Below are 12,888 nucleotides of genomic sequence, written 5' to 3'. Positions count from 1 at the left end.
CACCAAAAAAAAAAAAAAAAAAAAAAGGAGCATTACGTAGGGTTTTTGAGTGTTTTGGATTTTCATTTTTGTTTCTAGTATGAAGGGCTTTTTTGGGGGTTTTTAAAAAATTAAATAATTAAATAGAATAATAATAATTGTGGAAAATTTTAAATCCTATCAAATGAGTTGACAAAATTTTATAAGGTTAACTAAGTTTCGGTTTTATACTACCATATACAGATAATATAAATTTCAAGTTTTTAAAAATAAGTAAATAGTTTTTTATCTTTTTTTTATATAAGAGTTTTTTATCTAATATTATCCAAATAAGATTTCGAAAATAAGCAATTTTCAAAGTATACTAAAGGTGTGTTTGGATACCGCTTATTTTGCTGAAACTGAAAAATTATTGCTGAAAAGACTTTAGATAAAAGTAAAAGTTAATTAAAATAGTACAGTAAGACCCATGAATAGTGCCAAAAAGAGCAATAGAGCTTATGAATAGTAGCAAAAATAAACTAAATAGTAAAATAATTTTCATTTTTCGTTCTAACCCAAATGCACACAAGTCAAACAAAACTTCAATTAGAAAGATTAAAAAGAATCAAACAAGCCCGAATCTTTAAAATACTTACATATATCCTCTCAAAAATAAATAAAAATAAAAATCTAAAATAAATGGTCCCCTCGAAGCAGCCCACGGTAGACCCCTGAATAAGTACCTTTGGCAAATTTCATGGCCAAATCCATGAATTTTCACCCTGGTCTCTTTGGAAAGTCAAAAAAGGTTAGCGCAAAAAATAAGTTGGTTTAGAAGCTCGCCAGACCACAGAAATGGAGATTTTGTTTGTGCTTTTCATCGTTGACTTTGGAGAAGGCTACAATGGGTGTCCCGAATTACGGTGTGGAGAAGATGGCCCAGCCATACGATTTCCTTTCCTACTCAAAGATAGGCAGCCAGATCAGCAGTGTGGCTATCCTGGCTTTGATCTCTACTGCTCTGATAATAATGATATGGTGCTCGAGCTGCCTACCTCAGTAAATGCCTTTGTCAAACACATTGATTACAAATCTCAGTCAATTATAGTAACTGACTCAGATAATTGCTTTCCATGGAAAATTCAGTGACTCAATTTATCTCTCTCCTTTCCAATTCGTAAGTTCTCCTTCTGACTATCCCCTTTTCAATTTTTTTTTTTTTTTTTTTTTTTGAGATAAATTCCCTTTTCAATTGTACGCCAGATACAGATGCAGAATATTATGACCATCAGATAGATTGTCTTAGCGGCAGTCGCTGCCCAGTTCATGCTTTTCTTTCCGGTAATGACATCGAAGGCTTGCTCATATTATCATGTACAAAGATGTATAGCATATCAGTTCCATTTGATATATGGGATTCTTTTCTTAAATTGACATGGTCGGAACCGAAGTGCGGAGACTGTGAAGTGAAAGGCGAGGTATGTATATTTAAGAATAACAGCGAAAAATTCGAAACTGAGTGCATCAGCCCCGACAAATACAAGGACAATAAAGGTATTGTCTTATACCCAATTTCCACTTTTAGAATAACACAAGTTCTTCACATTTCAAGCCAATAATATGTATTGATTTGACCAAGCAAGAGCATCTACATCAGTCCATGCAAAAATTTTATAAATTTATACATCTAAAATCTACTTTTTCTATTTTACACACTTACTTTTACAAAGCACTCACATCAGTTTGTTTATTATACACATCAATTTATTAAAATAATCATTTTTATTATTATTTTATTATATACCACTTCTTTAATATCTATATCTCCCTCATCTCAAATCTCTGCCCCTCTCTCATCCCAAACCCCCTGCCTCCACACACACACACACCGTCACAAAGCCAAACCTCCATGGCCAGAGCTCCATGGCCATGGCCGAACATCAAATAACCATCACAAAGGCAGAAACCCACATAAATTAAACCCCTGCACGGCAAGAAGAACACCGATCTGAAACTCCGATCCAGCTACACTCCGATCCAAGCACAGCGCCGATCTAAAACTCCGATCCAGCTACACTCCGATCTAAGCACGGCGCCGATCTGAAACTCCGATCCAAGCATGGTGAGAAGAACACCGATCCAAACACGCCGATCCAAGCACTCCGATACAAGCACGCCGATTTGAAACTCCGATCCAAGCACACCGATCTGCTACAAGCGCCGATCCACTCTCTCTGTCTTCGTCGGGGTGTCCGTGTGTGGGTGTGTCTGGTTTTGTGGTGTCTGTGGTTGATTTTGTTGTTGATTTTTTATTTTTGTGGTTGATTTTTGATTTTGTCTGTGGGAGTGTGTGTTTCAGAGGAAGAGGAAGAAGCATGAGGGTGTTGGTTTTGCGCAGATGGTGAAGGGAGAGAGAAAAAAAGGAGCGAAAAAGAAAAAAGAAGTTTTTATATTGTAAAACGATAATATTATTTTAATGTATACACGAGCTACAGCACCCGTGTATATTTACAAGGGTACTGTAGCTCATGGAAAAATATGACCGGTTTTACGCATTTTTACACCCACTAATGTGGGTGTTTTTTTGCTCAAAATGTGTAAAATTTGCACTGTAGATGTATTTTAGAAGATTTTAGAGGATCTAATGTGAATGCTCTTAGCATATAAATATGCTCGCAACAGTAATTTCTGTATCCATCCATTAAGGTTCTGTTTGAATACCACTTATGTTGTTGAAAACTGAAAATTTATTACTAAAAATACTGTAGCAAAATAATTTTTAAAACACAAAACCCTGTAGCAGTGAGTGATTGTTGCGTTTTTCATGGGTTTGGTGGTCCATAAATAGTGCCGTGAGACCAAAAAAAAAGGCAAAACGCAACTTAATTGCTAGGCAAACACACGCTAAGCATGCGTTTGGATTGCGTTTTGAAAAAAAGATTTTTGCATTTTGCTACAAATTTGGTGGGTCTCATGTTACTGTTTATATACTTTTTGGTACTATTCATTATTTTCTGGTACTATTAATGAGCCCCACTATACTATTTCAACTAACTTTTAGCTTTATCTATAGTATTTTCAACAATAAGTTTTCAGTTTAAAAAAATAAGTGATATCCAAACACACCATAAGTGTTTTTTTTTTTCCAACCAAAAGAACATTATTTCAGAACTAGAGTAGTGTCTTGAAGAAAATTATGATGCACTCAAGCACTATATGACTTGGTAAAAGTAACAATTATATTCCCAAAGTAGTACTAAATCTAAAATGATTATTTGTGTCTGGAAAGAACTTTAATAGGCTGATACTTTTTTTGTTGGAACCAAATCTAGGGGTATCAAAATAAGATTTACCTAAAATGATTAGCTTTTATTTTTAGAAGACTAAAAGGATTAGAATAAGAGCATCCGCATAGTGGATGCAAAATTTTTGTCCATTTTGTAAAAAAAAAAATGCTTTTTCTATTTTATACACCCTCTTTTACAAAACACTCAAATTAGTTTGTCTATTTTACGCATTTATTTAATAAAATATTCATTTTTGAACCATCTCACTCAATACCTCTCTCTCTCTCTCACAAACCTAACACTACCCAAAATAACCAACACCCAGCCCCCATCATTAAGATCAACCACCATCATCAACCTAGTCAGCCACATCATCAAGCACCATCATAAAGCAACTAGCCTCCATCATCAACCCACCCATCAAAATCCCAAAACCAATAATCAAAATCATCAAAACCCACTTATCAAAACCAAAGCGATCAAAATCCCAAAACCATCAAGCAAAGAAAAAAGAGAGCTGCAGCGATTGGTGATCAGCGAGAGTAGCGACGATCGGCGAGAGCAGCTGCGAGTGAGCTTCGGCGGTGATCGATGGCATGGCGAGAGTGAGCTTGCTTCGAAGATTAGTGGCACGGCGAGAGTGAGGTGAGAGTAAAAGGGACCAGAGATAAAAAGAGAGAGAGGTGACAGTGAGAGGCACCAGAGAGAAAAAGAGAGAGTGAGGTGAAGGAGAGAGAGAAAAAATAGTAAAATATCAAATGCAAAGCTACAGTAACAGTGCATATATGCACGGTTACTGTAGCACTTTTGTGTATAAGCACAATTTTGCAAGCACTGATGTGGGAGTTTTTTTTATTAAAATGTGTAAAATTAACCCATTTTTGCATTTTGCAAGCACTGATGCAATTGCTCTAAGTGTGGTAACTGACTAACTAAGGGAAAACCATTACTATGCACATTATTAGATCTGTTAGAAGGTTAAACATGGACACAAGCTCTGAATGCAATATAACCTTGCTAATAGAGATAAAATTTTACACAAAATTATCTTTTGTTTTCTAATAGGTGTAATTAGAAGCTGATTATGTTAAAATCTTTTACAAGTAGATCAACAAATATAGCGACTACTGGTGAGTTCTCTGTTGGCCATTTGAAAGATATATATACTGTAAATATTTTTAGTTTTTTTACTCACAAATTAATGTTTAACATGTAGTTTCCATCTTGGGGTCATTTCTTTTGGCATTAGCAGCCTATACATTCTACATTGTCTATTGTTATGATATAACAGAAAAAGAAAATCAAGCAAGGATTGAAAGGTTTTTGGAGGATTACAAAGCTCTCAAGCCCACAAGGTACTCATATGTTGATGTTAAAAGGATTACAAATCAATTAACAGAGAGGTTAGGTCAAGAAGCCTATGGAACAGTGTTCAAAGGAAAGCTTTCTAGTGAAATCCATGTTGCTATGAAGATCCTGAATAGTTCCAAGGGAGATGGGGAAGAATTCATAAATGAGGTGGGAACAATGGGTAAAATCCACCATGTTAATGTGGTTCTCTTGGTTGGCTTTTGTGCTGATGGATCTAGAAGAGCTTTAGTTTATGAGTTTTTACCAAATGATTCACTAGAGAAGTTCATTTCTGCGGTAGATTCTAACAGTTTCCTTGATTGGGAAAAGCTACAAGACATTGCTCTTGGCATAGCAAAAGGAATTGAATATCTTCACCAAGGATGTGATCAACAAATCCTCCATTTTGATATTAAACCTCATAATATTTTGCTAGACCAAAATTTCAATCCAAAATTTTTTGATTTTGGTCTAGCCAAGTTGTGTACAAAGGATCAGTGTGTAGTATCCATGACTGCAGCTAGAGGGGCCATTGGTTACATTGGGCCTAAAGTGTTCTCTAACTTTGGGAAAGTGTCTTACAAATTAGATATTTATAGTTTTGGAATATTGTTGCTTGAAATGGTTGGAGGGAATAAAAATGTTGATTTAAACATGGAGACCAATAGCCAAATATATTTCCCAGAATGGATCTACAATCTATTAGAGGAAAAGGAAGACCTACGAGTCTATGTTGAGGATAATGGAGATGCTACAATTGCAAAAAAATTAGCAATTGTGGGACTTTGGTGCATCCAATGGCACCCGATAGATCACCATTCCATGAAAGTTGTGGTTCAAATGTTGGAGGGAAAAACAGATAAGTTAATTGTGCCTTCTAATCCCTTTGCCTCTATGAGCTCGACAAGAGTCAATGCAAGTATGCCTGCAAGGCATCTAAACCAAGAGTTAGAAGTCATCACAAAATCAGACTAAGTATTTAACTGACAATATAGGTTGCAATTATGTTGTACTTAAGGATTGAAATTATTAATATTGCAGTAATTGTAGGGACAGTTTTTTAATATCAAGTATGAACAAGGTGATGATTTTTTTTTTTTAAATTATCTTTTAATTTCTTGTTGTGGTAGGAAAAAAATATAAAGTTTAATTTTTTATGTTTATTAAATATTTATATTTTATTTCTATAATTTTCACAATTTTTTAAAAATAAGGCTTTATTCCTTATTTTGGAGAATTTTTAAGAGTAAACAAAATTGAGCTCTTATATGGAATGGTATAAATTAAGATTTTTTTTAGAATTTTTTTTAGCGAAATTTCTTATTTTTTTGCCTAATTCCATTCTTAACACAAATGAATTAAGTTTCCTAGTCGCCTAGGACTTCCTTGGTGCTTTCCAACATAACATAGAAGTATTGCTAACGGGTGTTACAAGTTTCACTGTATTGAAATTATAAAACTGATGTGTCAATAGTTACAAAGAAACAATTTAAATATTCATTTATAAGGTGGTTTAAGTCCATCAATCATATTCATTACCATATCGAATAAATGACACGTGTGATCTAGAGAGAAATGATGAAGGCATACTAAATGGAACTTACTCAATTTTGTACTTAGCAAGTAGCCTCCATTGTAACTATCAAATTATCAACAACAAAAAAATCTTAAATTTACACAAGCTAACTTTTTTTAAAATACAATAATAGTTGGGGGTGGCAAGATTTAAACTTTGGATATCTCCATTAATAACACTAAGATGTGCTAGTTAAGTTACAAAGCTCTTAACAATCCAAGTCAAATAATTCATAAATACGTATGGTTATATAGTTCAAAGTTGTTCACTAATCTTATCACAAAAGAACCAAAAAAAAAAAAAAAAAAAAAACTAGATGTGGAGCATCTAATGTTATCAATCTCATCAGCTACACATGTGTACGTATAATATAAATCAAGTTGATTTACCTATAAAAGATATCTAATGATTTAAAGCTTTAAAAATAAAACATAACATATTAGATAAAGAAAAATAAGTAAATAATTATTAAGAATTTCACTTTAATCTACTTAATATTAGTTGTAGATCTAACAACAAAAATATTCATATTCATTTTTTGAGAATTGCACCTTAATTTAGTGAATAATTTCTTCAATATTTTCATTTACAATATAAAATTTTAATATAACTTTAGTATACAATGAAAATCATGGTTTTGAAACCCGGACCGGACTGTACGGTCTGACCGAAAAAACCGTGAACCTCTCAGTTTTGTGGAGAATTTATTGGAGTTGTCACGTTTTGCTTTGCTAGTGGTTGAGGTTTTAACTTTTTATGTTTTACTTTTTATATTAAAGAAAATAATTGATTCTTATATTCCTAATGGGCCATAGATATATCATCCATCCATTCATCACTTTAAAAATAAATAAATAAAATTAATGCATTCATAATTTTATAAGTGCCACGTTGCGGACATGCAACACAGTTAAACAAATACCATTATATATATATATATATATTTTTTTTTTTTTATTCTAATTATTATATTATTAGATATTATCACAAATTTAACTAATCAACATAAAAAATACTAGGATTTAATATTTCTTAAAGTTATGATATAGAAAATACATTTGAAAGATAGATCTCTTTGTTTCTATAAAGGAATAATAGATCTCTATATTTAATTGCACTATTTTAGTTAATTTTTTTAATATTTGTACTAATTTAATATAATTATTTATATTTTAAATAATTATTAAATTAATTATGACGTCATCATAGTTCGACCTCAGTTCAACCTCGGTTTGACTTTAAAAACCTTGAACCTCTCCCTTTTACGGTTCAATGAACGGTCCAAATTTCAAAACCATGATGAAAATGAGTCAACAAAGAACTAAAATTTTATAACTATTACTATTCTCTATATGGCTTAAATTTTACCTTCAAACCCATGGAACTGACTTTGAGTGCAAATCAAAGAATAATATCGATACTAAATAAGAATTCTACCTTCAATACTAAATTTAAGGGTATGTTTGGTTGGGATGAAAACAGGGAGGATGAAAAATAGGGAGAGGAAAATAGGAAAGACAGAAAATAAGGGAGAAAGTTTTCCCTCTCGGGCCCATTTTTTTTATCCTCCCAAATTGGGAGGAAAATGAGGAGGAAAAAGTGCTTTGAAATAGATTTTACACAAATACCCTCTCACCTACCCCTCACTTTATTCATGACCTAATGACTTTTGCATCTTCTTATCCTTATCACTTTACCTTCAACGTCCAAGTTCTCCTCTTCTTCTTCTTTTTTTTTTTTTTTTTTTTTACCTTGTAAATTTCTTCACGTTGTAAGTTTCTGACCACGTTGAAAGTTTGCCTAGTGCAAAAACATGGCCAACAAAAATGAGTGTAAATTTTATGACCACAATTTTTACATTATAGTAATAAAAATAACAATATAAATTTATATGTATGATGTGGTAAATTTTATATTATTTAATGAGTGCAAATAAATATATTTCTTACATATTATGTAACAAGGTTATAATAGTCAATTTATATAAATTACATTTTCTATCCTCTCATTTTTCTCTCCAACCAAACAAAAGAGTTTTCCACCCTCGCACTTTTCCACCCCACTGACCAAACACACAAGAGGAAAAACCAAATATTTTCTATCTTTCCACTTTTTCATTCTCCCACAATTTTACATCCTCCCACTTTTCCACTCCTCCAACCAAACAGAGCCTAAAAGAAACAAAAGAAAAAGGCCCAAAAAACAAAAAAGTTCATGTGTTAAGAAGGGGGTAGGAAGAAGGGAGCTCGGTCACTGATTAGTGCAGATAAACACATAATTAATTTGGTTTCGTAACGAACATCTTTTGGGCCAGGTTCTAGCCCAAAGATTTCTCCTTGGGTCTGTTGGGCTTGGTCACCAAGAATCCCTTGAATGCATTGGGCTTGGGCCTCAGGAGTCTCTTGGATGCATTGGGTTGGGCCTCAAGGGCCTCACTTTACCCACTCCAGCCTTGCTTTGTTCAATTGTTTGCCAATTGAAGGAATCTACTATTCAGGTTATGGCATTGGCCAATGAGCTCTATGATCTTGTCTTTGCAATTACTATTTAGGCTTAGGACCTTTTAATAGTCTTTTAAGTTGAAACATATAGTTTGTGTTATGGATATTGTTGTAGGTAGAAGAGGCACAGCGATAATTCTCCATAACAGTTTCATGGACTTGGTGACAAGCATTATATATTTATAATGGCCCTGAATCTTGCAAGGAAAGGCATTCCTCTTGCCCCCCCCCCACACACACACACACACACATAGATCACATTCCTTGAAAAAAGAAAGCATATAAGAGAAATAGAATTCATCTTATGTGGAGCAGAGGAAACACTTGGCCCATCAAATTCCTTGAAATAAACTTTTAATGCATTTCAAACTGCATTAAATTGGTTATCCAGCCAAAAGATAGCCTGAGAAATTCAAAACAAAGAGGCCATGAATATCACCATATTCATAGAAATATGTTGTGGCACTAATTGGATGATAAGGAAAAAGATGTTGAGACAACAATTAATAAAGGGAAGAAATAGACCCTATAAAATTGAAACTTCTCTTGGTCACAAATCTCCTCTTAACCTACTAATCCATGTGGACGCCCTATGGTCATGAGTCCAGTAAAACCTAACTCGAATTCTAACAAAATCAAAATTAATTAACGATATAGAGCCCTCGATAAAAGAATGTTTGGGAAAAGTTGTATAATCACATTAAGACTTGCATGGATATCTTAAATAATATAAGTGTAATAAAAAAATTTGTAAGATTCAATTATAAAATAAGAAATGATCATTCAAATCTGAAAATAAATTTGCCATCCTAATGTTAAAAATTATTTAATCTTTTTTTTTTTTTTTTGAGCTTTAGACATTTGGAGACCGTTGCTAGGAAATATCCTAAAAATGTGTTGATTAGTGCAAACATTATCGGATTTGCAGGTACCTACAGAATTCAGTTTATGCTCAAAGCAAATGACGTGACCATTCAAGAAACAATGGCTCAAACAAGCAATGGCGACGCCACATGTAACTCAGGGTGTTCCCAGGAACACCCTGACCTGAAAACAAACTTTAAAAAAAAAAAAATTTTACAAAATTTTTTATATTTGTTCTCTGTTAGGAACACCCTCAATCAAAAATTAGGACCACTCTCAAATTAAAAAAAAAAAATTTATTTGTTCTACTTTCAAGCCAAAAAAAAAAAAAAAAAGCCCAAAAAAAAATTTTTGAACTAAAATCTGAAAAAAAAAAAAAAAAAAAAATTGCAATAGAGCCAAGCCCACGGCAACTCGGCAAGCGGCCCAACAGATTACAGAACCCACAGATTCTCCAAAAAAAGAAAAACAAAATAAAACAAAAACAACAACCAAACCCCAATACAGAGCTACAGAGCAAATCAAATCAGAAATCACTTATAAATCATAAATCCTAAAGGCCTAAAGCAAACCTAAAGAGTAAAGACAGAGCAAGCAATGCCTCAGGCTTAAGCCAACTGCAACAGACGGAGTCACGGAGATCAGATTGCTCATGTCGCTCGCAGCTCGGTCGTCGTCGGAGATCGGTTCAGTCTAGATCGTCGTCGTCGCTCGGATCGCTCACCCTTCGTCGTCATTGCTCGTCACTCGCCACTGCCCTCATCGGAGATCACTCGTCGCGGGTCGCCTCGTCACGGGTCGCCTCGTCACTGCCTCAGTGACCTCAACCTTCAGGCCTCCTTGCTCGGCTGCTCCGGTGCTTCCTCCCTCAAGGTATTTCATTTACTAAACTAACTTCTCTCTCTTTTTCTCTCTAACTGTCTCTCAGTCTCTCAGTCTCTCTCTCTCTCTCTCTCTCTCTCTCTATCTGAATCATTTTTTTTTTTAGAAAAGTCTATCTGAATCATTGAAAGGAAAATTATGAGTCCTTTCTCTCTTTATTCTTTAAGTCTAATTTAGTAATTTTAATACTTTGTTTTATCTAATTCTGTGATTGGGCAGATTGGGCCGCTAAGCTTTGACTTTAACTTTATTAATATTTGGCTTTTTTTTTTTTTTTTTTTTACTTTTTGAATTTGGCTTTATCTTAATATTTTATCCGTTGGTGTTGGTGTTGGTGTGTGTGTTTGCGTTGGACCGTTAGTGAGATATTAAATTATTAATTGTCTTTTTTTGTTTTATGGTTATTAATTGTCTTTTAGTGTAATGTGTATTGTGATTTGTAATTGTGAAATTTTCTGATTGGCAGCTGGCTCTTGTGATTGGGGAAATTTCTTGTCTGTTGAGTGGGGTGGGGTGGATGAACACATAGGGCCGGGTAAACAATAATTAAAGCAGTGTAATGTGCACATCAGCCCATGGGATGTGTAATGTGCACATGGCTGGCTCTTTTAGTGTAATGTGCACATAGATGTGTACTAGCGCAACTAATAAATAATAATTTAATTAACCAATAATTAATTGGGAAAAGCAACTAATAAACAATAATTAATATTTAATTAACCAATACATTATAAAAGACAAACAAATTAAATTATATTAGGCTAAACAACAATTAATAATTTAATAATTAATGAAACAACAATACAACAAATTAATACAACAAATTCTAGTTTATAAAAGACAAACAAATTAATGAAACAACTAAACAACAATAATTAATAATTTTATTAATATTTCAAATGAACTCATAGTTTATTGTATAGGTACCTTTGTTCATTTATTTTCTTTTCATTTTTTTTTTTCCTTTTGAGGTTTTTCGGTGTACAGAATGCAAATTTGTTTTGGTTTTAAGAATTTTTTTTTTTTTTTTTAAGCACAAACTTCATGCCAGCCAAATCTTGAATTTCAGTCGGTATTTCCCGAAACACCTGAAATAGACCGAAATAACCCGAAATTTTTTCAAAGTAGAATAGGAACATCCTGGACAAAATTCCTAGAGTCGCCACTGCAAATAGGAGAAGAAAAGTAAGATACAATTTTTTTTAAAATTGTACAGAGTCTAGAATTGAAAGAGAAAAATAATATATCCCAAAGCATCATGAAATATCCAATGGTGGTAATCGTTGGGGAGAATTCTGACAAATGGGGCAGGTAGCATTCAAGCTAAGCCATTCATCAATGCATTCAGTGTGGAAACAATGCTGGCATTTAGGTATGGTCTTTAGAGTCTCCTTAGACCGGTACTCAGACAAACATATTGGGCAAGTGTCATCATTGGGCTTGGGCAGGCACCAGCTCTCACCAAGAGCTATTTTTGGGTAAGACTATGTGGGCCCATCAAGGCCCACAATAATTTTGGGCGGTGGAGCAATTGTAGGATTGAATTCTGGATTTCAAGGCGTCTTCCAGCATTATAGGATTTGACCTTGCCAAGAGAGAACATATTAGCCCTAGCAAGCTCATACTTCCTGGTACTCCAACACCTATGGTAAGACCATAGCATGCACTCCTTGAAATCCTAAACATACCCCATTAATCTTTATAAAGACATCAAGTTATATTTTAAATATCAACTAGACTACAAACCGTGCACATGCACTTACATTAAGAAATATTGATTATAAAAAAATTGAAAATTCCTTTCATATTTATTAACTTTACAATAAATATACACCTATTCACAGAACAAGTCATGAATTAAAATTCATTGAGACAATTGTAAAATTTTTCTGCATTACTTTTTGGAAAATACTATAAAAAAAATTCATAAAAAGTTTACAAAATTAACACATTGGTTTATAAAACCCATATAATAAAATTTTCATTATCTCTAATAACAATTTAAACTTTTCTTTTCCATCATAAAACAATCAATTTATTGTCAAATTTTATATTCACACAAACTGTTGAGTGCCCAACGGCCCAACCCCCAATATGAAGCAAATGCAAACCCACCAAACCTCGGGCAAAAGCATGTGAATGGGCCAGGTTGAAGAAAATTAATAAAATTACAATCAAGCAGCTAAGCCAGTATCAGGTTTGAAAGTGCAGGCCTAATCACCCAGCCCCACAGACCAAGATCATGAAAGCAAAACTTACTAATTATCAGAGCATTCAAGCCAATTCACTACAAAAACTGGGGCTATCTCAGTGTTTTTAAACTGTTGGAATAGCCCAGAAAGCGTCGGTATAGGCCAAAAATATCTATTTCGGCACTTTTTTCCCGGCGCTTTCTACAGTTGCGCAATGAGTGTGGCAATAGGTCCCAGCAGTTTTGAGACCTATTTTGGCTTTTTTTTTTTTTTTA

At 33.6% G+C, this 12,888-nt stretch overlaps 1 protein-coding gene across 1 annotated transcript; it reads left to right on the top strand.

Moving 5' to 3' along the window:
• Nucleotides 1-4,332: 4,332 nt before the first annotated feature.
• LOC112026380 (rust resistance kinase Lr10-like) lies at nucleotides 4,333-5,573 on the top strand. Its single transcript, XM_065765985.1, has 2 exons — nucleotides 4,333-4,378; nucleotides 4,465-5,573. Exons 1-2 carry the CDS (start codon nucleotides 4,333-4,335, stop codon nucleotides 5,571-5,573), a joined length of 1,155 nt encoding a protein of 384 aa, XP_065622057.1.
• The last annotated feature ends 7,315 nt before the right edge of the window (nucleotides 5,574-12,888 follow it).

Source organism: Quercus suber, unplaced genomic scaffold (assembly GCF_002906115.3).
Source record: "Quercus suber isolate HL8 unplaced genomic scaffold, Cork oak 2.0 scaffold_23, whole genome shotgun sequence".
In the NCBI taxonomy this organism is placed as follows: domain Eukaryota; kingdom Viridiplantae; phylum Streptophyta; class Magnoliopsida; order Fagales; family Fagaceae; genus Quercus; species Quercus suber.
The sequence above is the reverse complement of the archived record's forward strand: the minus strand, read 5'-3'. Positions and strand labels throughout refer to the sequence as shown.